This window comes from Peromyscus maniculatus, chromosome 18 (genome assembly GCF_049852395.1).
Source record: "Peromyscus maniculatus bairdii isolate BWxNUB_F1_BW_parent chromosome 18, HU_Pman_BW_mat_3.1, whole genome shotgun sequence".
In the NCBI taxonomy this organism is placed as follows: Eukaryota; Metazoa; Chordata; class Mammalia; order Rodentia; family Cricetidae; genus Peromyscus; species Peromyscus maniculatus.
Genome location: NC_134869.1, coordinates 22,313,230 through 22,335,807, shown reverse-complemented (window position 1 = coordinate 22,335,807; position 22,578 = coordinate 22,313,230). Strand labels below are relative to the sequence as shown.

Sequence of the window (22,578 nt, the reverse complement as noted above, 5' to 3'; positions counted from 1 at the left end):
GGCCTGCAGTCATACATGCTGTATGCATAAATAAATAAATAAATCTAGAAAGAAAGAAGGCAAGAAAGAAAGAAAGTCAAAAATGTTCTTTTTATATAAATCTATGAATGAATGCCTACAGGGTCTTCAAGTCATGATGGCCAAACTACTAGAAACAATCAAGATACCACTCAAACTATAAACTGATAAATAAACTGTGATTAAAAAAGATTATTCTTTAACAATGAAAATAGGTATAAGGACATAAACAGAAGAAACGTAAGTGCATACTTACTTGTTATGGTTTAGTTTCTGTAGTTGGGACGAACACTTTGTCCAGACACAATGTGAATGGGAAAATGATTTGGCTTACAGGTTACAGTTCATCCTCAATAGAAGCAGGACAGATCTTAAGGCAGGAGCTGAAGCAGAGACCATGAAAGGGGTGCCTCTTACCAGCTTTCTTCCTCCTTACATGCTCAGCCACCATTTTCATACAGTCAAGACCTTCTCGCCTAGGGATGGCAACACCCACAGTGGACTGGACCCCCACATGTCAATTAGCAGTTAAGAAAGTGCATCATAGACATGCCCATTGGCTAATCTGATCTAGGCAATCCCTCAGTTGAGGTTTCCTCCCATATGACTCTGGGCTCTGTCAAGTTGACAGCTGATGCTAACTATGACATTACTTAGTGGAAAAAAAAAGAGTCACAAAAGACCATACACAATAGCAGCATAATTGCTAAAGAAGGATATGATAAAACCAAGTTTAGCTGTGAAGAAATTTTCAAATTGTCTTCCAAAGTGTACCTACCACTTTCTGTTTTCACCAGTCCTAATTCAGAGTTCTTCCTCACCAGCAATTGGTACCAGTGTTTTCTTTACTGTTGTTAGTTCCTTGGGGATATTCTATGTATAATTATATCATCTGTGCAAAAAAAGAAATGTTTATGTCCTTCTACCAGTGTAGATTACGTTTACAAAATAACTGATTTCATTATCGTTTTACACACAGATGTTCTAGGATATATTTACCACATTATCTGCCTTTTTGTATTATATCTCCTGATCACACTTTTGCTATTCTCAATTAGTATCTGTTTTACTTCTAATTTTTAAAAACTAGAGTTCTACAAATGACAGAAAACATGCAGCGTTTGTCTTTCTCGATCTGATCTATTCCACTTACATCGATGACCTCCAGCTTCACTTATTTCTTTGCAAATGACACAGTTTCATTCTTTATGGCTGAATTGATCTGTATGCTTTTAATTCTTTTTCTTGTCTTATTGCACACACTGGAACTTTTACTATGAGTTTGAATGAGTGGAAGAGACACATACTTCCATTGGAGGGAAGCATTTAGTTTCTTACAGTTATATGTATCATAAAGTATATGTTTTAGGTTAATGTTCTATATCAAGTTGATGAAACTTCCCTGTCTACCTTAGCTGTAAATTTTGTTTGTTTTGAGAGGATTATCAATGGATATTATATATTCTAGTAGGGCTTTTCCTTAATGTAGTGACAAGATGATACACTTTTTTTCCTTCTTATCTTTTTTTTTGTGGTGGGTTGCTTTAATTAATTTTCAAACATTGAACTAGCCTTAAATATTTCATAAAATCCTGCCTGACTGAGTTAGATAATTGTTTTTACATACTGTTGAATTTGAGTTGCTAATACTTTGTTACAAATTTTTGTGGTTGTGTTTGTGAAAGACATTAGTTGTTCATTTGGGGGTTGTGATTTGTTTGTGCTCCATCAAATAAAGCTTGCCTGGAGATCAGAGTGCAGAGCTAGCCACTAGTTAACCATAGAGGCCAGGCAGTGGTGGCACATACTTTTAATTTTAACACTTGGGAGGAGGAAGCAGGAAGATCAGGAGTTCAAGGCCACCCTGGGCAACACAAGATTTAACCAGACTAAAAGATAAATAAAGGCAGGGGTTGGAGGCTCACTCCTTTAATCCTAGCACTTGGTATCTCATGCCTTTAATCCCAGCACCAGGCAAGTGGAGACAGGAAGTGATATGGCTGGGCAGAGAGGGGAATATAAGGTGGGAGGAGACAGGAGCTCAGCCCTTTCAGGCGAGGATTCCTAGAGGTAAGAACTCTTTCTAGTGGCTGGTTGCTCTGCTTCTCTGATCTTTCAGCTTTCACCCTGATGTCTGACTCTGGGTTTTTATTATTAAAACCAATTAGGATTCACACTACAGGGGTCTTCTTTTCTTTTATCTTTCTTTCTTCCTTATAACATCTTTTTTCTGACTTTGCAGGGTTCAGATTTTTATCATAAAAGGTTCCTTAATTTCTGAATTCAATTATTTCTCTCGAGAAACTCCATGTGATTCTAAATTTTTTTCTTCATATATGAGCCATTTATTTTTTTTGTTATATAAAAATGTTGCCTTTACTCCGGTCAGCAATTTAAAGTCTTATAGTAATGGGCTTTATCCTGAGAACTTTTAAGAATGGTTGTGCTAGGCATCTGGTAACATTTTTAATCTAAAAACTAGTTGCTTCAGTTTTGAAAATTTTTCTAGTTTATTTGTATACTAATTCCCCTCATTTTAATTCTCTCCTCCTGTAGTGGATAGCCATTCCAGCTTTGACCTGGACGTTCCATCCCCCAATGAGGCTTCAGTAACTGTCACGCCTACAAGGCGGGGCTGAGAGAGGATGCTGAAGACCTGAGATCCAGATACGGGCTCTCATGGTTCCTGGACCCTGGACGCTGGAGCTAGACTGAGCAGAGTTCTCCAGAGAACACCCTGGACTGCGCTACACCTTTCCCAGACCCTGTTACCTATCCCTTCACTTGTAAGTTACCCCATAAAATAAACATCCCTTTTAACTACGTGGAGTGGCCTTAATAATTTCACCAATATCCTCCCACCATTTAGAAATGTTTTTGGTCAGTATCTGGACCTAGTGGACTGATGTACTGATATTCTTGTCGTTTGAAGCCTGGCCTAATTTTTATTTCATTACTTACTGTGATCTCTGAGTATGCCTTTGATTTATTATCTAGCTCTTCTGATACATATGTTATTTTCATTTTACTGTTTCAAGTTTTCAACAGCTTTATGTGACTGAACTGACAGTTCCTTTTTTATACTCCCTTATTGGATGCCATGACTGATAATTATTACCTGAAAATTATTTGAGAGTATAAATCACAATTTTAATTTTAGGATTCATCTGCTCTTTTTATTCTCTGTTTTGTGCATTCCTTTTTAGATTCCTCTCTTTGATCTTCAGAGGGTATTTTTCACAGGAAGAGTCAGAAAGAGGCTTTCCTCGAGCCAAGGATATTGGATGGCCACTAATTTTAAAAATGGAAGCATTAAATTAAGGTTGAGGTTTCCAGCCAAGAGACACCGTTCAGCTGTGATTGGAGGACCCAACATCTTACATCCAAGATGCCTCTTTTCCTCTTAGAGAGACTCATCATGGCCCCACTGTTGACAAACAGTATCAAGGAGCTAGTAGCTGCAGTTTGTAGAGGATAGCTTTACTTAATCCTCTGAGGTGGTTTGAATGAGAAAGGCCCCCCTAGGCTCAAACATTTGAATGTTTAGTTCTTAGTTGGTGGAACTGTCTGGGAAGGATTATGGTCTTTTTGGAGGAGGTGTGTCACCACAGGAGGGTTTTCAGGTTTCAGAAGGCTTACACTGTTCTCAGATGCCCTCTCCTGGCCTCATGATTGTGGATGAAGATGAGGGCTCTCAGCTATTTCTACCACCATGTCTTTGCACCACCATCATGGACTCTAACCCTCTGATACTGTAAGCCAACTAAATGTTTTCTTTTTTTTTTTTTTTTTTTTTTTTGGTTTTTCGAGACAGGGTTTCTCTGTGTAGCTTTGCGCCTTTCCTGGAGCTCACTTGGTAGCCCAGGCTGGCCTCGAACTCACAGAGATCCGCCTGGCTCTGCCTCCCGAGTGCTGGGATTAAAGGCGTGCGCCACCACACCCGGCTAAATGTTTTCTTTTGTAAGTTGCCTTGGTCATGGTGTTTTTGTCACAGCAATAGAAAGCTAACTGAGATATCTTCTGTGTTCGGTTTGAAGCTTTTATGCTCAATACTTTGTCCCTAAACCCATAGCTCCTTATGCTGATGGAGAATACACTGTAATCCCCTGCTGAACTTACAGTGGCTGGAACTGCTTGCTTGATGTTGGTACCAAATATCTTACCTGTCTCTAGAAAGATGCTGCCCCTCTTAGCCTGCTTTGTGAGTTAACTCTCTTCAAGAGAGCATCCAGAGTGATGGAAAGAAATTCAACTACATTTCTTCCTACTTTTCTCTCCAGTCATAAAACTTGAGACTTTGTCAACTCTGTTAACAAATCGAGCCACTTTCTATTTACTACAAAGGCAGCCATATGAATCTAATGATATCACCTCTTGAGTGTATGTGTGTGTGTGTGTGTGTGTGTGTGTGTGTACCATTTTTTACTTCCCTTTACTTTCTTTAGAAGTGAAAATGGAAGACATGTGTTTAATCAATTTTTAGTAAAAAAAAAAAACCCACTGAATCTTTACAAACATGGAAAAAATGAAACTTTGAGATGCTTTTGCTATATTACTTCAGACATACCAAGAATATATTTTTACTATTCCAGATATGTATCTATTCTAAATGAAACCAATATTTGGTTTAAGAATTGATGCTATTAAATATCAAATACCTAAACTATGTAATTTGTATGACTCTTACTCCCTAAAACTGCTGTAAACACTGTAGTAAAATGATTCTTAGTTGATAACATCAACAGCTAATCCTTTCCCTGTAATATTATTAGTATGAGATCTCTCAGTCCATGGGGGCTGAACTTAGGGATATTGGAGTCCACATATCAAGTCCACACATTATCCTCAACCTGTGAATGTTTATCTGAGGGAAAAGTAGAAGCATAAATAATTCATCAAAAGTATATTTAGTTCCTGGGCACTCAACAGGCTTTTAATCAATATTTTCTCAGTGTTTCAACTCCCTTTTAACTATGTGTCTGCATTTTACTTTTGGGGGAATTCCTCCTTGGGTACAGCAGCCACCTTCCAATTGCTGTCACTGGAAGGGACATGCCCTGTTCATAAGAGTGACCTGTTAAGATCATTGAAGGCTACAGCTCAGGTGAGGTCTGCTTGCCAAGCCTGATGCCTAGAGAGCTGCCTGTCTTCAGATGAGGGGTCACCTACCACATCCTCTGATTCCCAGACAACCTTGGTTTGAACCCCACAGCAGCTGTGGTCATGCCTATCTGACTTCTGATGCCTCCCCTCTGGAGTGGTCCTTGTATGGACCTCAGCTGCAGCAGCTCGTGGACCATATTCGGCAGCACCACTGTTGATATGCTTCCTGTTGTCCAATACCCGCATCCCCAGATCTCATCATTTTTTCAAACTTGGCCTCCCATTAGAAGTGTGAGTTCAATAACTTTTGCTTTTGGCTGAGGAAGGTATGACTATTGCTTGAAACCTAATCAGCATATATTTATATATACAGGGTATATCTATACATACAGCATAGTTCTAAATGCACAGATGCAATTGTGTCTTTTGTTGTTGGAGAGCATGAACCACGTGACTGAAAGCTGTGAGTGTTGCACTTTGTACAGTCTCCACCAGAGACCTTTTCTCTACCATCTCCCTATGCCGTTCTACACGCCCCCCCCCCCCCACAACTCTGACTTGCAGCCTAGTGACAAAAATGTGAAGGCTCCTGATACTTTAGACCTAGGGCAATTGTTTGGCATGGCTGTACATTAGGGAGAACTCTGTCAGTAAGAACAGACAGCGTGGCAACAGGAGCTTCCAGGATGGTGGTAATGGGACCGTGAGAGCATAGCAAAATATCCATCTTGAAATAGGGTCATGGGCTCTTGTGTGTGGAAGAGAAGAATCTCAGATGGAAGCTTTCACATGATCAAACCCAAAACACGTAGCAGTGCTTGAAAAGTATTCTGTTTGACAAAAGTCAGTGAAATGAGAATTTGCTTAGGAAATAAAGACTCAGTCTTCTAAGATTACCAAGTCTCAAGCACCACAGGAAAATAAGAGATTCATAAGGAATTTCATCATACAGCATTGTTTTTATTTTATTTTTATTTTGGTTTTTCGAGACAGGGTTTCTCTATGTAGTTTTGGTGCCTGTCCTGGATCTCGCTCTGTAGACCAGGCTGGCCTCAAACTCACACAGATCTGCCTGGCTCTGCATCCCAAGTGCTAGGATTAGAGGAGTGTGCCACCACGCCACCTGGCTGTTTTTATTTTTTATGTGTTTGTGTGTGTGTATATGTGTGTGTGCGTGCATGCGTGCGTGCGTGCGTACGTGTGTGTGTGTGTGTGTGTGTGTGTGTGTAGGTGGTTCATGCATATGCTTGTGCAGCATGTACTTTCCAGCTGAGGTATCTCTCCAGCTTCCCATAGAGTATTTTATTAATTCTAGTGCATAATACACGAAGAAGAGAGACATAGAATGTATCTTTCTTTTCTTTTTCTGTACCAGGAATCAACCCTAAGACCTTGTGTATGTTAGGCAAAGATTCTACAAGTGAACTATTTCCTCAGTCCTTTAAAAATAAACAAACAGCAACAACAAACTTCTTATTCTGAGACAGAGTCAGAGAGAGAGAGGAAGGGAGGGAGAGAGAGAGAGAGAGAGAGAGAGAGAGAGAGAGAGAGAGAGAGAGAGAGAGAGAGAGAGAGACTGGTCTTGAACTAACTGTAGAGTATAGGAGGACTTCAAACCTGTAATCTCTCTGCCTCAGACTTTTGACTAGCCACCAGGCTCTACAAGATGACAGTACAAAGCAGTATGATTTTGGTTTTCAGGGTAATGCTCCCAAGAGAGGAAAGAGTACATAACCAAATTGAATTTGGAAAATACTGGTTCATCCTATGAACAGGGACCTGGATGACAGCTCTTGGTTGAACAGGGCCTTGGTTGACAACTCTTGGTGCAAAATGCACTGACTCTGTCAGAAAAGGCTTATGAAATCTTTAGAACAATGAGGTATCTTTTAAAATGCTTTGTTCTGTTGTCTTCTCATGTTCACCCATCAGCTTCACCGATCAATGACATAACAATAAGGAACTTATGGAAGAAATACTTATTTCAAAGTAGATGCAACATCTGCTTCTGCTGTCCCAGATACACTACTGGGTACAATTGCAACTCTCTTCCATAATGGGATCAATTAAATATGATAATACAGATGGCCTCCATTTATTTGTTTATACACATATATATATGTGTGTGTGTGTGTGTGTGTGTGTGTGTGTTCAGATTCATATCTATAGGTATGCATGTATATAATTTCTAACCAGCAAAAGAGATTAAAAATTGCTAATGTAGCATTTTTTAAAATAGAGGAAAACAAGAAAACGAGCTCTATCTGTGGGTTGAGAGACCCCTCCTGTGTGAAAGCATATTTGAATTTCTGAGATTCCCAAGTTCCCTAAAGAAAATTTCTCAACCATGTCAAGGAGACCCTTTCCAGCAAGCTTAGTCTGACATTTTTTTTTCAAATTCAATACTGCTTTTACAAACAAAATTCAATAACTCAAACTTTCCTTGATCAGTATATCCCCAGTTTGTCCTTCTGCAACGGGATGGTGTTTATGGACAGAAAACATCAGATCCTTCATTGCCTGGGCTTGACCTATCAACTGCAATCACTCCCAACTCCTGAAAAAAAAAGAAATGTTTCAGATTTCTTTCCCTCTTGCTTTGCTATTGTTGTATTCATAACATTGGTTTTGTGATGATATCCAGGTGCTCACTTCTGTGACCCATAAGTATGTTAGCTCGCAGAGAGAGAAGTTACAGGTGAGGTTAAAGATATTGAAAAGCAAGAGTACCCTGCGTTATCCATGTTTGTTTATAATAGTTACAGTTACCAGGAGGCAGAGGATCAAGATTCAGAGAAGGCAGTGGGACCAGAAAACCAAAAGTTGGAGTGATACAGATTTGAGAGCCACTGAGCAAGAGAAGCCTCCAGAAGCTAGGAAATAGAAATTGCCCCAGAAAACACTTAGAAATACACCCTTGCTGACCCCCTATGGATTTGTGGCCTCCAGAAGCCTGTAAAGTAGCTTGGCATTGCCTTATGCCACTGGGTTTTTGATGAGTTTCTAGAGCCACATCTGGAATGAATACAGTTTATTGTTATTTCTGTTGTATTTTGTCTTTTTTCTTTTCTTTTCTTTTTTTCTTTTAGATTGTTGACTGATCAATGGTGTTGGTCTGGCAGCACTGATTTTTAACCTGAGCCAAGGAATTACAGGTAAAAAACAAAATGTTAGAACAGAAAATTAACCAAATCACAAGCGCCTATCATGGCTCATCCAGTTCTCACAAAGTTATTAGCAGGCGATGGGAAGGTAGCAACTTTAAGGACTCAATGAACACAGGAAATAATAAAAACCAGTGCAACAATAACACCCAAGACATTTGTCAGCCGAGGAAACGCGAAAGGGTGCTCTAGGACCTGTGAACTCACAACTTTTCAAAATCGTGTGTTTCTGGTTTCTTGGTTTATTTGGTTGTTTGCTTTTTTTCACTATTTAGAAATTCTATTTGGATTTGGTGACCATATCTCATTTAATTCTCCCAGCAGCTCTGGAGGTGTGTATTATTAATAGCCTTTCTCTGAATAAGGCAATTGTAGCCGAGATGGAAAAACTGACTTATCTAGGTCACACAGCTGTTAAATATTAGAGTCCCACAATAGCCCTACTAGAGCAATTTAAAGTGCACTTTTAAAATTTCAGTTATTTTCTTGTCTTTGTGAATTCTCTCCTCTTTTTTCTTTTCTTTTCTTTTCTTTTCTTTTCCTGTGTGTGTGTGTGTGTGTGTGTGTGTGTGTGTGTGTGTGTATGTTCCCAGTGTCTAGCACAATTATTGCTATATAAGAGACAATTTTCTGGTGAAATAAATAGATGACATTATTCAACAATCCATCTGATGGTTGGGTTTCTGCTACAGTATGCCATCTAATAATTTTCAAATAACCCTTGACCTCGGCTTCATGAGGCCTATGGAAATATAAAAAGACCTTGTTATTTAAAAAAAAAAATGAATCTCCTAGTGGATAATAAGATGTGTGGCTATTTTGTTTAAAATGGATTTTCGGTGGTCACTATCAAGCTAAATAATATGATAGCAGGCAGCCTGAGAATTAACAAGGGTTCTTCGGTAATGTGGCAAGAAGTTCACAGGACTTAAATATTTAATCAAAAACATTCAACAAAAGTGGAATTCTCCTGAAAGTCAGGCCATATTTTTGGTAGATTAACTGGACAGGCTCAGCAAACATTTGTCTAAGCCATTATCTGGAAAATCACTTTCAACCCTAATACAATGAAAATATACTGCCCATGTTAATAACAGCGTCCCATCTGTTTAAGTATTTTACAACCGACTGAAAGCCGTACCTGCAGAGAGCCTTCTGGATCTGCATTCAGGCACAGTTGCTTGTTAAATGGGTGTGGGGGTGTGGCTGGTAAACAGGCCCTGTGAGCCTGGTTTTAAAAAGACTTCATTGGTCCTATGAAGGAGCCTTTCAAAATAAACCACCCGGAATCAGTCAGGGGCAAATTTTATAATGGCAAAAGACCATCTCTGGCCAATGATAAGTGACTAGCATGTTTTGAAGATATTTTAATGGGATTACTCCTCCTTTAGGACTGAAGGCTGATATGAATATCAACACAGTAAGCAACCCATTCAAGACAATAAAAATCCACTCCTAAGCAACGAACGACTAAATATTCACCAATTGCAAACATCTTTTAACCATCCAGTTATTCAGTGAAACAAATCTTTGAACGGAGAGACAGAGGGTCCAGACCCTTGTTTTCATATTACCAAAAAATGTGCCGGTGCTTCTTTGGTCATCGAGTAGAGAGGAGGCAACAGAAGTATCCAACTTGGTAGCAGCCTGTGAGGAAACAAAGCCCCAAAGATCGAAGGGATGAGTTCATCAAATGATTTAGAATAATAATGTAATACAGTGCTTCATGCAGTTTTATAATATAAATCTATAATGTCATTTGTGAGGGAAATGGGGCCGCGTGTACATACCAGATCCTCAGCAAGTATAGCTGAATTTTAACATTAATATTCAGTTTAGAGAGCATTCTGAATACCTGATATGATTTTTGCAAGTATATGTGTTGGCATGTTCAAAGTCACCTTCACTTTCCGTATGAGAAAGTTGAGGTAAAAAGTGGTGTGTTTGTTGCCTGAAAGTCACACAAATTCCAGTTGGCAGGCAGAGATTTATTCCCATACTCACTGAATGGACTTTAAGACACTGTCTTCCTTGACTTGACTGTGTAAAGAAGAAATTAAAGTGCAAGAGCACGCACCTCTGCTAATTGTATTCATCAGTAGACATTTTCCACAGACTATGTGCCACCAAATAATAAATACCTCAATAAGTATAGATTGCTGAAATGCTACATAGAACTTCAAAACCATTGAGGGAAATGTTTAGATATGAAATTATGTTTGCTGTGCTAACTAGCCATACTTCTTGTGGTAGAATCAGAGCAGAATAATAAAGTGATTGCTTGCCAGGGGCAGAGGAGATCTGGGAAATGGGGAGGTTACATCAAGTCATGTCACGTTGTATTAGTTATGTTACATTGATGCGTAAGTCCTGTTGATTTCATGTATATAGAACTTTAGTTTTGATGAAAAGTTTTAAATATTGGTTGTACATTAGTGTGAAGATTTTTAACATGACTGAATTATGCGATTTAAAATTATTAAAATGGCAAAAAAGAATTTAAAGTTATTTATTTCTCATAATATTGCCCCCTACCACCACTTAGAGATCTTTAAAAAAAAGTGAAAGGAAAATACATTGCTGTTAAAGCTTCCTGAAAATAAATATTATATATTTTTAAATTTATATATATATATATATATATATATATTATGCATTTCAATTAATATACAATAGATGCATAATGGTTTTATTCTATAATGGGTCAACAATGTCTCCACTGGGCACCAGAGAATAACAAATAAAAAGCCCAGTGATGGGAATGGGTTACTTCTTTTGGAGTTATTGGCCATTGATGTCCCATAGACTTCCAAATATTGTAGTACCAGTACTCTTGTGTAGTTGGATGTTTTCCTGTGTCCCATCTGGCCTGCAGTCGGGACAGATCTCTCACCCACAGTCCTGCAGCCTTTTATAAAATAATCACACAGAGGCTTAATATTATTTATAACTGCTCAGCCATTAGCTCAGACTTATTACTGGCTAGCTCTTACACTTAAATTAGCCCATAATTCTTACCTATGTTTAGCCACATGGCTTGGTACTTTTTCTCAGTTCTGCCTTGTCATCTTGCTTCCTTTGTGTCTGGCTGTTAACTCCTGACTCATCCTTCCTCTTCCCTGAATTCTCCTTGTCTGCTTGCCCCACTTATACTTCCTGCCTGGCTACTGGCCATTCAGCATTTTATTTATCAACCAATCAGAGCAACTCAGATTCACAGCATACAGAACATCCCACAACACTCTTGGTTAGTTCCCAGCACTTGAAAGTAAGAGTATTGTTGATGACACCACATAATTTAGTAACAGAGCATGGAGAATCATTCTAATATGGACCTGGAAGCTTCATGACTACTGAATAGCTTTCAAAGTGCTGGAAGAAAGAATGCATGCTACTGAAGGAGAGAAGCAATTATCAGCCTTACCAAGTTGTGCTGTGGATATCACTCTATATAAATAAAACACTGATGGCCAGTGACCAGGCAGGAAGTATAGGCGGGACAAAGAGAGAGGAGAATTGGGGAAACAGGAAGAAGAGAGGGAGACACTGCAGCCACCGCCAGGCCAAGCAACATGTAAAGACGCCGGTAAGTCACCAGCCACGTGGCAAGGTATAGATTTATAAAAATGGGTTAATTTAAGATAAAAGAACAGTTAGCAAGAAGCCTGCCACGGCCATACAGTTTATAAGTAATATAAGTGTCTGAGTGATTATTTTATACATGGATTGTGGGACTGTGGGCTTTGGTGGAACCTGGAGAGAAGCCCTCTAGCAACAGAGTTGTGAGCCCTGTAAGCTATACTAATGATTGCCCTGGAAAGTCCTCACTACTGGCACAGTAGTGGCATGAACATCATGGTAGTAACCAACCATGTTCTGGTTAAATTCAAGTTTCTCTTCATAGGATGAAATCCATAACTTGGCATCATAATTTGAGAAAAGAACCAATGGATAAACAGGTCATAGGCCCTAGGGAAGAACCCACTACTATTACTTTGCTAATATTAAACCAACTCCAAATAATTTACACTTACATTCACAGATTAATACATCTCTCAATGCTTCTCAGAGAAGTTTCCATTTGTAGTCAACAGTGATTAATACAGAGACCTACAACTGGCCAAGATACAAAAAATAGGAGACTACAAATTTTCATCTAAAAATAGAACCAGTATGTTGTACCATGTCCTTCCAAAGATCAGAGAATCCTTGAAGAAGAGAGTAAGGAAAGACTATAAGAGCCAGAGGCAGTGGATGACTGCAAGGAAACAATATCTTTAGGACACAGCAAGGTGGTTTCATGTATGAATTTGTATCAGCTGTGGCAGCATACACATGACTTGTTCAAACCTGTCAGCCCAATTTCCAGCATAGAGAAGAAAATTGGGTACAAAATCCAGACCCTAAACTTAGAACTATTGGCAATTGTTAGCTGCCAGAAGGGGGACTGTCAGTTTTCTCTAAAAGTGTAGCCCCATGGTAAGTTAACCATGCTCTGATTAAAAAGTCACATACTCAAGAATATTTGGAAAAAACAAATTGGTCTTAATTGATGTCTTTTAAAAGGACATGAAGGTGGGTGGACAGGGAATGAGGAGGCATGGATCTAAGAATAATTGTCTGTGGCACTATGATCAAAACACATTGTACAAAGTTCCCAAAGAACTAATATTTAAAAAATAATAATAATTTAAAGTTGAAATCTCACCACAGCTATAATTTACCATCTTTCTGGAGCTTTGTATCCCTAAGATTTTTGTAGTAGTGTCTATTCAGCCATTTTTAAAATGTTTTATTTTGACAGTATTGTTATGTATGTTTACAAACATTTCCATTATGAAAAAAAATGTCCTAAAAAAGGAGGAAAAACAAACTAAAAGAAATGTTGCCTGATGCCCCATCTTGCCGATTATTATTTTTTTAATTAAGAAAAATTTTTGATTCATTTTATATACCAAAGGTCCCCCTCTTCCCTTGTCCTGCACTCTCAGCCTCCCACCCAACCCATCCCCACCCCACCCCCACAAGAAGGCAAAGCCTTCCATGGGGACGCACATCCAGTAGAGGCAAGTCTAAGGCCTTCTCCCAGCCTGAAGGCTGCACAAGGTGTCCCATCAAAGGTAGTGGGCTCTAAAAAGCCCCCTCATGCACCAGGGATGGATTCTGATCCTACTGCCAGGGGTTTCCCAAGCAGATCAAGCTGCACAACTGTCTCTCCATGCAGAGGGCCTAGTCCAGTCCCATGCAGGCTCCACAGCCATTGATCCAACTTTTATGAGTTTCCACTAGTTTGGTTTGGTCGTCTCTGCAGGTTTCCCCATCATGATCCTGATGCATTTGCTCATAGAATCCTTCCTCTCTCTTGTCCTACTGGACTCCTGGAGCTCTGCCTGGTGTTTGGCTGTGAATCTCTGTATCTGCCTCCATTAGTCATTTGAGAAAAGTTCTGTGATGACAGTTAGGATATTCACCAATCTGATCACTGGAGCATGCTAGTTCAGTTCAGGCACCCCCTCCACTATTTCTAGTATTTTTTAAACCATAGTTAAAATATTAGTAACAGTGACATATGCTACTTTGGAATTAAAATTTTTATTCTCGAGGGAGTGGCAACATGGGGTTTCACCAGACCTAAGAGAAGGAAGAAGAGAGGATATTCAAACATCAGTGGGCTGCTTAACTCCACGCATCTGAGAATACTTACTGACAAGAACATGCCCCACTTCACTTGTATCCCAAATGAGCAGTGAAGTCCCCAGAGTAAACAGAAACAGAACAATCTGAATAAGGACCAAAAAGAAATGTTTAAATAATGGGAAATTGGATTCAAGATATTCAGAAGAGAAAGGAAGAATGAAGTATATCATATGCTCCTGAAGTCTAGGAGAGTGAGTCAGAGAATATTGGATCAATGTGTGTATTATGGACTAGGGCTAGCATGCAGGTGGGAACGTGCTCACTTAGCATGCATGAACTGCTTGGTTGGGCCTATAGCATCTCATCAACTCTGTGTGGTGTCAAAGCTGTAACCTCAGTACTTGGGAAGTGGAGGGAAGCAGGTCAGAAGTTTAAGGCCATCTTCCCCATGTTGCCTGTCCTCCAAAACTCAAATGTCAGATGAAGTCATTGCTGACTTCATTGAGACCCCCATAGAACATGACCAGATGCTGGGTTATAGTAGGTGGGGGGCAGGGAAGTGGAGTGTGGCATCATTCCTCCAGAAGGTCCCATTAAGAGCATGAATGGAAATGTTATTTGCTGAGAGTAAGATCATAGACCTGGGGAATCCAAATCAGAGAATGGGGGGATTACAGAGAAGATGGAAGATGTAATGGATAAGGGAGAAGCTTTATTAGTTGCTGTAAGAATGGACTGTGGATTCAGAATGTGCTGTCGTGCACTGAACTTTAATGGACCATTTAGTATGCTCTCCTCAGAAGAGAAAATTCTTTCTTCCATATACCACTTCATTTATTGCTTCATCCATACTGTAGCATCTGCAGCATTAACGCAGAAAGTCTGAGAGAAACAGTCACTTGGACACACACGAGCCTGTGTGGTAGAGGGCAGAGGTCCCTTGGTTTTAACAAAATAAGTGTCTGCACTGATCTCTCCAGAAAGCTGCAGGAAACTTTCGGTGTGAGTTGACAGGGCTACAGACACTTCAAAAATGATGTGAGGAATCCTTTTAAGACAATTTCATTAGACCTGTTTGATCTTGGGACCTTCTTAGAGTAAATGCATTCCTACATTTGTACCAATTACCAGGCCCTGACTTGAGTAACTGTGATGCATTCCACGGCCCAACAATTGTCTTTAATCTGCCCTTGGAAATGCACCAAGGCACTACAAAGACCCAAAAGGGAATTAAATTATCTTCACATTGCAGGGTAGACCAAAGGAGGAGCTGAGAAATGCCATGCTTTCAATGCCCATTCTTTTGAATACTAGCCTGGCCTAGAATTGCACACTGTGGGGTTTCTTTGCATTTTTTAGGATAATCTCTGTGACATTTAGATGCACTTTCAGCCCACAAATACTTTTCTTTTTCTTTGAGTATCTCATATCATTACAGGCTACAGACCTCTGCCACTCAAAGCATCATACTAAATAGCCTTGCCTTCGCGCTCCCCCTTGTAAACCTGCCACGAATGCTATCGACACGGTTCTCCTCTGCCCACAGGATAATGAGCTGGCATGTGGAGGAAGGATCAATGTCAAGCAGGAGAAGATGGTTTTGAAGGCATCACTTCACTTCCCATTGATTCCATTTCCAGAAGGCAATCTCCTCTCCCTGACAAGCCCGAGTGTGCTATCACCGAAGCTCTTGCTTATCAGGCAGTGAAGTGCCTCCCCCGCACACAGGAGCACATTTCCATCAGAGGCGAAGAGAATTGCAGTCTCTCTGTAATATAGGATGGAGACAAAGAGCCGCAAAGAAATCCACTGGACCTGTAAAGCGGAATACGCGTACGTGGACACGGATGTGTGCCCTGGGAGACTACAGAGTGGAGACCCGTGTGATAGAAACAGCACAGAGCTTGCCACACTGACCCCTGAAATCCACATTCTTGGAGCCTGAGGAGATGGGTCAGTCTTTAAGGTTCACTGTTCGAGCATGGGGACCTGAGTCTGATGTCCAGAAAGCCAGGTGCGAAGGCACATGTGTGTAATCTCACTACTGGAGAGGAAGCAACAAGAGACCCCTCATCTCTTGATGGCCAGCAATATAGGCAAGAAAGCTTTAGGTTGGTGAGCGATGTTGTCTCACCAAATAAGGTGGGGAATGATTGAGGAAAACCCTCAATTTCAACCCTTGGCCTACATGGGCATGCACATGTGAACAAACACACACCTGTACACACAAACTGTTAGCATGTCGGCCCACCCCTGGTCTAACCAAAGCCCTGACAACCTCGTCTTACATAAAGTCCACTTTAAGAGAAACCCCTCCCCCTCCTCTTCCTCTCTCGCCATGAGGTAGCATCCACCTCCTCCCTTCCTTTTCTTCCCCTTTCTCTTTCTCTTCTTCTTCTTCTCCTCTCCTCAGGCCCTGCCTGTTTTCTCTTTCTTCCCTTGTCCATTCCCTCCTTAATAAAACTTTCCACATGGGTGCTGTGTCTGCATGGTGTGAGTGACTTTCCTCCTTGCCCATTGGCTCCACCCTCTTAAAATATAACCCAAACACATGCATGCACACGTAAGGAATTCCACACTTGGGAGGGTGAAAGAAACTACCACTGGATTATAGCTTATTTTGCAAATCTTCCTAAGTACACTCACATTGGTAATAAATGTCAGCCTGTTTTTGATTCATCATGCTAACCCAAGGAGCAGAAGTATAACCAAGACCCATCAATTATATTTTAAAATTTGTATTGAAAGTATATATTTTCAGAAGGAAAGTAGCCTCGTAATCCCAAATGATAAAACATTGCAAACAAAAGAATGAAGTTGTAGGCCCGCACCTGAGTGACGAACTTGGTAGGAGCTGATGCCGAAAGAGAGGGCTCCCATCCGAACTTGAAGGATCCCAGCTGCAGAAACCAAGAGCAAGAAAAGATGGAGAGGCGTGTGCTCCTGAATGCTCTCATCTCAGTGTGGGAAGGGCTCTCCTCTCCTCTCCTCTCCTCTCCTCTCCTCTCCTCTCCTCTCCTCTCCTCTCCTCTCCTCTCCTCTCCTCTCCTCTCCTCTCCTCTCCTCTCCTCTCCTCTCCTCTCCTCTCCTCTCCTCCCCTCTCCTCTCAACAACAGTCCTTTTGTGATGGGATTTGCAAATATACATGCAGAGACACATAAAATACGATTGAAAACTATGTAAAACCAAAGCCATAGTTTAAGACGCTCCATTGCAAGGGAAGTGCAAACCATCTACCAAAATGTTAGCAGAGGTCATGGTGGGGAGGAGAATTATGAGTGATTTTCTTTCTTTTTCCCCCCTCACATTTTCCACATTGTCTATACACAAGCTTATTAATAGTTATTCTTCTGAGGTCAGCCTTGTCTAACCTTTCCAGCCCCCTAAGACTCTAAGACTTCCTCTCTGTACTGCTAAGCTCCATCATCATCCTCACACTACTGGATTCCCACCTCCAGACACCCATGTACTTCTTCCTCAGGTACTTCTCCTTCCTAGAAATCTCCTTCACATCCACTTTTACTCTTCGAATGCTCGTCAGCATCTCTACAGGAATTAAGACCATCAGCTTTGCTGGCTGCTTCACTCAGTACTTCTTTGCCATCTTCTTTGGAGCCACTGAATCCTGCCTTCTGACTGCCATGTCCTACGACCACTATGTGGCCATCTGCAAACCCCTGCACTACACCACCATCATGAGCAACAGGGTCTGCACCCTGCTGGTCCTCTGCTCTTGGCTGAGTGGCTTCCTAATCATCTTATTCCCCATCATCATGACCAGTCAGCTGGACCTCTGTGCATCCAATGTGCTCAGTCATTATTACTGTGACTATGGGCCCCTCATAGAAATAGCTTGCTCAGACACAAGACTGCTGGAACGCTTTGATTTTCTCTTAGCAGTGGTGACCTTGATAGTCACCCTGGTGCTGGTGATTCTCTCCTACACTTGCATCATCAGGACCATTCTGAAGATCCCTTCTGCACAGCAGAGGAAGAAGGCCTTTTCCACATGTTCCTCCCACATGGTTGTCATCTCCCTCTCTTATGGAAGCTGCATCTTCATGTTCATAAAGCCTTCAGCAACAAAAGGAGTTGCCTTCAATAAGGGTGTGGCTGTGCTCAATACCTCAGTTGCCCCTTTACTGAACCCGTTCATTTACATTCTAAGGAATAAGCAAGTAAAACAAGCTTTCAATGATGTGGTCAGAAAAATAATGCATCTTTATTCCTTTTAGTGGCCTCAAAATAAATGGAAATGTTGGGTGACATCCATGCTATGCCTCCTCTTTGTTGAAGTGAATTCTCAGGGAAGCTTGGTGTGAGCTGGTGTCCACAGCCTGTTTCAAACCAGTTCAAGAATTTCTGTTATCTACCTTTAAAGAATGAAAGAGGGGGCTGGAGAGATGGCCCAGAGGTTAAGAGCACTGGCTGCTCTTACAGAGGTCCTGAGTTCAATTCCCAGCAACCACATGGTGGCTCACAACCACCTGTAATGAGATCTAGTTCCCTCTTCTGGCTGCAGGTATACATGCAGGCAGAACACTGTGTACATAATAAATAAAAAATCTTTTTCTTTTTTTTTTTTAAAAAAGTCATGTTTAACACCTGCCAGTTCCCAGAGAGAGATGCATTCCCTTTGTGTGTGTCACACCCAACATTGTATTTGCCCATGTCCAGAGTGTGACACATTCTCGTCTACTTGTCTTCATTTCTGCCACCATCATGCTAATACAAACATGACGATCCCTATGACCTCCTTCGCGCCTAGTTGGATTCTGCATCTGAAGATTCTCTTAAGTGAAGAAGTCATACGATGCCACCAGCGTGCCTTCTGTATTGATCACTCTGATACTTTTCTTTTCCCCGGGCTGTACTTCTCTCTGTCTGCTCCAGTCTCCCTGGCTTCAGAGCTCCTCAGGCCCAGTCTGTCCCATCATGCTACATTATTCACAAGTTGTTTCCTTTACATAAATTATTGTCCCTGGAAATGTGCTTGTGTAAAGCTCCTTTTGATCAGTACAGTTTCATCTCGAATCCTATGTTGACATCTTTCTGAGCTCCTAGCAAAAGGCAGCCAGAGATTAGTCTCCATATTGCCTGGCTCTCTGTTTATTACATTTTAAGACACCAGGGAATTTGTAGTTATTTTGCATTTACCTACTTGTTTTCCTACCCTGGCCTTTATTTTTCACTGCTAAATTTCCAAGTCCTTGCACAGGAAATACTTTCAGCAAACGGGTTTTGAGAACAACTTAGGTCCTTGAACACAGGAAGAAACCAATTCCATGAGTTTATAAATGAGTTGTGAACAAATGCATAAAGGATTTTAATTTTTTGAAATTTATACTATCTTTAATGAATATATTGGTAATAATATGAAATATTCATTTTACTAACCTTGAGGTCTCTAATTTTGCAACTTTTATATAACAACTGTAATTAATAGTTTGATTAAAAACCTATATTATAAGTGTGAGAAAATTAAGAAAACCCCTAGGCATACTGCTTCCACTGTCATAATTCATAAGTAAATAAAATATGCTGCTGCATTAATTTGTTCTGTTCATCTTGCCTTTGTCTTTCCTCTACTAAATGTCTCTAGTGTTACGGAGTTCCTTCTGCCTTCAAAAGAGAGTATTACAACTCAATTCAAACTTTTCAAATAGTATGAGAAGTCATACAATTATTAAGAAAAGAACATGCCAAGTCCATAAAACTGTATTTGATAAGCCTATGGAACATGTAAGAAATTAATAATATACATTCTATGCAAATTATACTAGAATATTTTGGAAGAAGAAAACCTCACAACTCTGATGAAGCCAGTATTCGCCTAATATTAATTTTCAAGAAGAGTAGTATTTTAGAAGGAATCCGACAGTATTTCTCATGAACAAAGCCATAAAATTTCTAGGTTGGCTTCTTTCTTTCCCTATTTTTGTTGTTGTTATTGTTGTCAATTTGATACAAACTAGAGTTATCGGAAAGACGGCTACTGCAAGTAAGAAAAATGCCTTTATAACACCAGCCTGTAGGCAAGCCTGTGGGCATTTTCTGGATTGAGAGTTGATGTGGGAGGGACAAGCCCATTGTAGGTGGTCCTACCCATGAATGATGGCCCTAGCACTATAGGAAAACAGACTGAGTAGTCCAGGAGAACCAAGCCAGTAAGTAACACTCCTCCAGTGTCTCTGCTTCAGTTCCTGCCTCTGGGTTCCTCTCTTGACTTCCCTCAATGATGAACTACAGATGAACCAAAATGAAATAAACCCTTTCCTCCTCAATTTGCTTGTGGTCATGGTAGTTGTCACTGAAATAGAAACCCCAATTGAGACAAGCTCTTAGTAAAATGTCAGAAGATTGAATTCACCAAAATATTAATTAATGAATAAGGCACCAAGGAGAGTTTATCTCAGTCAGAAGAGGTAACCTGAAACCCAAGAAAAGTTAACATGAATCTTTATATTAACTATATCAACAAAAAAATTTTTAAATTTCATTAGTCAGAGAAAAGGCGTTAGACATAGATCCAAAACCAGTCTTTATTTTTAAAAACATAATCCTCAGCATTCTGGAAATAAAATCTGTTTTTCCAGCATGGTAAATAAGGCCTATAATTAACCACAGCTGATAGTCTTAACCTTGAAAGATGGATTCACGTTCTTAGATCAAGAATAAGACACACACACACACACACACACACACACACACACACAATTGACTTCTTAAAAGGAGAGATGCTAGTATAATTTAGTATATTAATGTGTTTTCAACACTTAAAATGGTTGGGTTTCCCATAGAACATAAAATGAATTTGTTGCATACTTTATACTATAAATGAAAATTTATTCTAAACAGATCATACCTTATATGTGGAACCGAGTGGTGCAGACCACCTACAAGAAAATGTCAGAGAAAGATTATGTGACTTGACATGAAAAAGAAAGCCTATATCTAAGTGTTCGCATGGTAGGTTCTTTTTAGGGAGGAGCAACTCTATTTTTTATAGCATAAGCAAATATTAATCAAAAATAAATCATTGAAAATATTTGTGTATAGTGTTAATCACTCTGCTCGGAGGGCTTCTAACTATTTTCCAATTCATTACCACTACTGGATTAAAGCTAGTTTCAAGCATACTGAATAAGAGAAAGAACTTGTTTATTGAGAAGAATAAAGTCAAACGTCTTCCGATGGCTACTGCTATAATCATTTTGTTCAGCTTGGCTCTTTGAATGCCTATACCTTCTCCTCTTATCCATGTACCTGCTTCAGTTCATAACTTCTGATGAGAACTACCACAGCTAGGCAACCTCATTCTGTGACGTTTCCTGAAAAAAAAAAAAAAAAAAAAAACCAGAGATACTTCATTTTCCAATCCATAAGAAACGTCACTGTGTGACACCAACATCACCAAGAAGCTTTCTGTCTGATGACAGGAAATAAGGTTATACAGAGCTGCTATCAGGACATGATAAAAATTTGAAATAAATAGAGACCAGCTGGGAGTGTTTAATTATGGGAAAGCAGGTGGCTGCAATTATAGAAGTAAGTAACAAGGTCTGAATGGCAGCCAAGACCTGACTGGGGAAAGGGCTGACTTTTAGAGACGTGTGGGACAGTTATACAGCATAGAGTAGCCCATGGGCAAGATGGGTACTCACAAGAGTTATTACTCACTCTATACAATAATGCAAGGCTGGATGATTAAGAAGTTGAGGACAGTCATCACACTAGAAACCATAACCCTTCCCAGTTTCCAGATCTGAGCTTTAGTTTGGATGTTATAACAGATTGGCTAAAGGGGAGGTGAGATCCTCAGGAAGAACTCCAAAATACTTCATGGTAGCTCTTCAATTAGCCCTTCCTCAATGAAAACTCCAAGCATTGTTGACAATTCCTGTACAATGGGGAGAAGGTAATACCCAGACATTAGAAAATAGAATGGACACCAGATCTAAGTTGATGCCAATGCACTTGCCAGAAATTTACTGTTGGAATGAGGAACTATGGGGCCAACTAGCAGTTTCTCATCTAGATTCAGCTTACAGTGGGCCCTCTGAGCTCTGTAGTTATTCACAGAACTAAAGGAATACTTAGAAATGATGAGGCTTACTCAGTGGTGGAATTGCTTTACTAGTTCCTTTGTCCACAGTTTGTTTTTGTTTGTTTGTTTGTTTGTTTGTTTTTAAGGACTTTCAGAATAGTGAGGGGGAACTAAAATCTCTCACCTCCCCAACCTGGACAAAATGATAAGTACAAACAAAATTGTGTCTAGGAGAGAGGCAAAGTTGCTATCATTCTTAATCAATGACACTGAGGTAATGATTCTTGCCATACCTTCTTTCAATTCGTAATCTTGTCCCTTCCCAAAATATGGTGCTGTAGCTGCTATGAAATCTTTTCATGAAAATTTTTGGGAGAAATCAGCACAGTGCACAGTTGCTTATTTAGGGAATAAATTCATTTCTCATAACTTCTATTCCCCAAGAGGTCTGTAACACTAAATGCATAGCCACACCAAAGGGTAAAAAATATCAAACAAACATTTAAGGTATCCCAGTACCAAAAGTTAAATTTATTTTCTATTTAATAAATTTTCAGTGCCACTGTTCAAGTGTGGTTACATCAACCTTTCTTCTGCTTCTGTGCCTTT

The 22,578-nt window shown here is 40.0% G+C and overlaps 1 protein-coding gene across 1 annotated transcript; it reads left to right on the top strand.

The window, feature by feature from the left end:
- The first annotated feature begins 15,871 nt into the window (after positions 1–15,871).
- Positions 15,872–18,157, top strand: LOC102927193 (olfactory receptor 6C4-like). Its single transcript, XM_006995096.4, has 2 exons — positions 15,872–15,936; positions 17,341–18,157. Exons 1-2 carry the CDS (start codon positions 15,872–15,874, stop codon positions 18,155–18,157), a joined length of 882 nt encoding a protein of 293 aa, XP_006995158.3.
- The last annotated feature ends 4,421 nt before the right edge of the window (positions 18,158–22,578 follow it).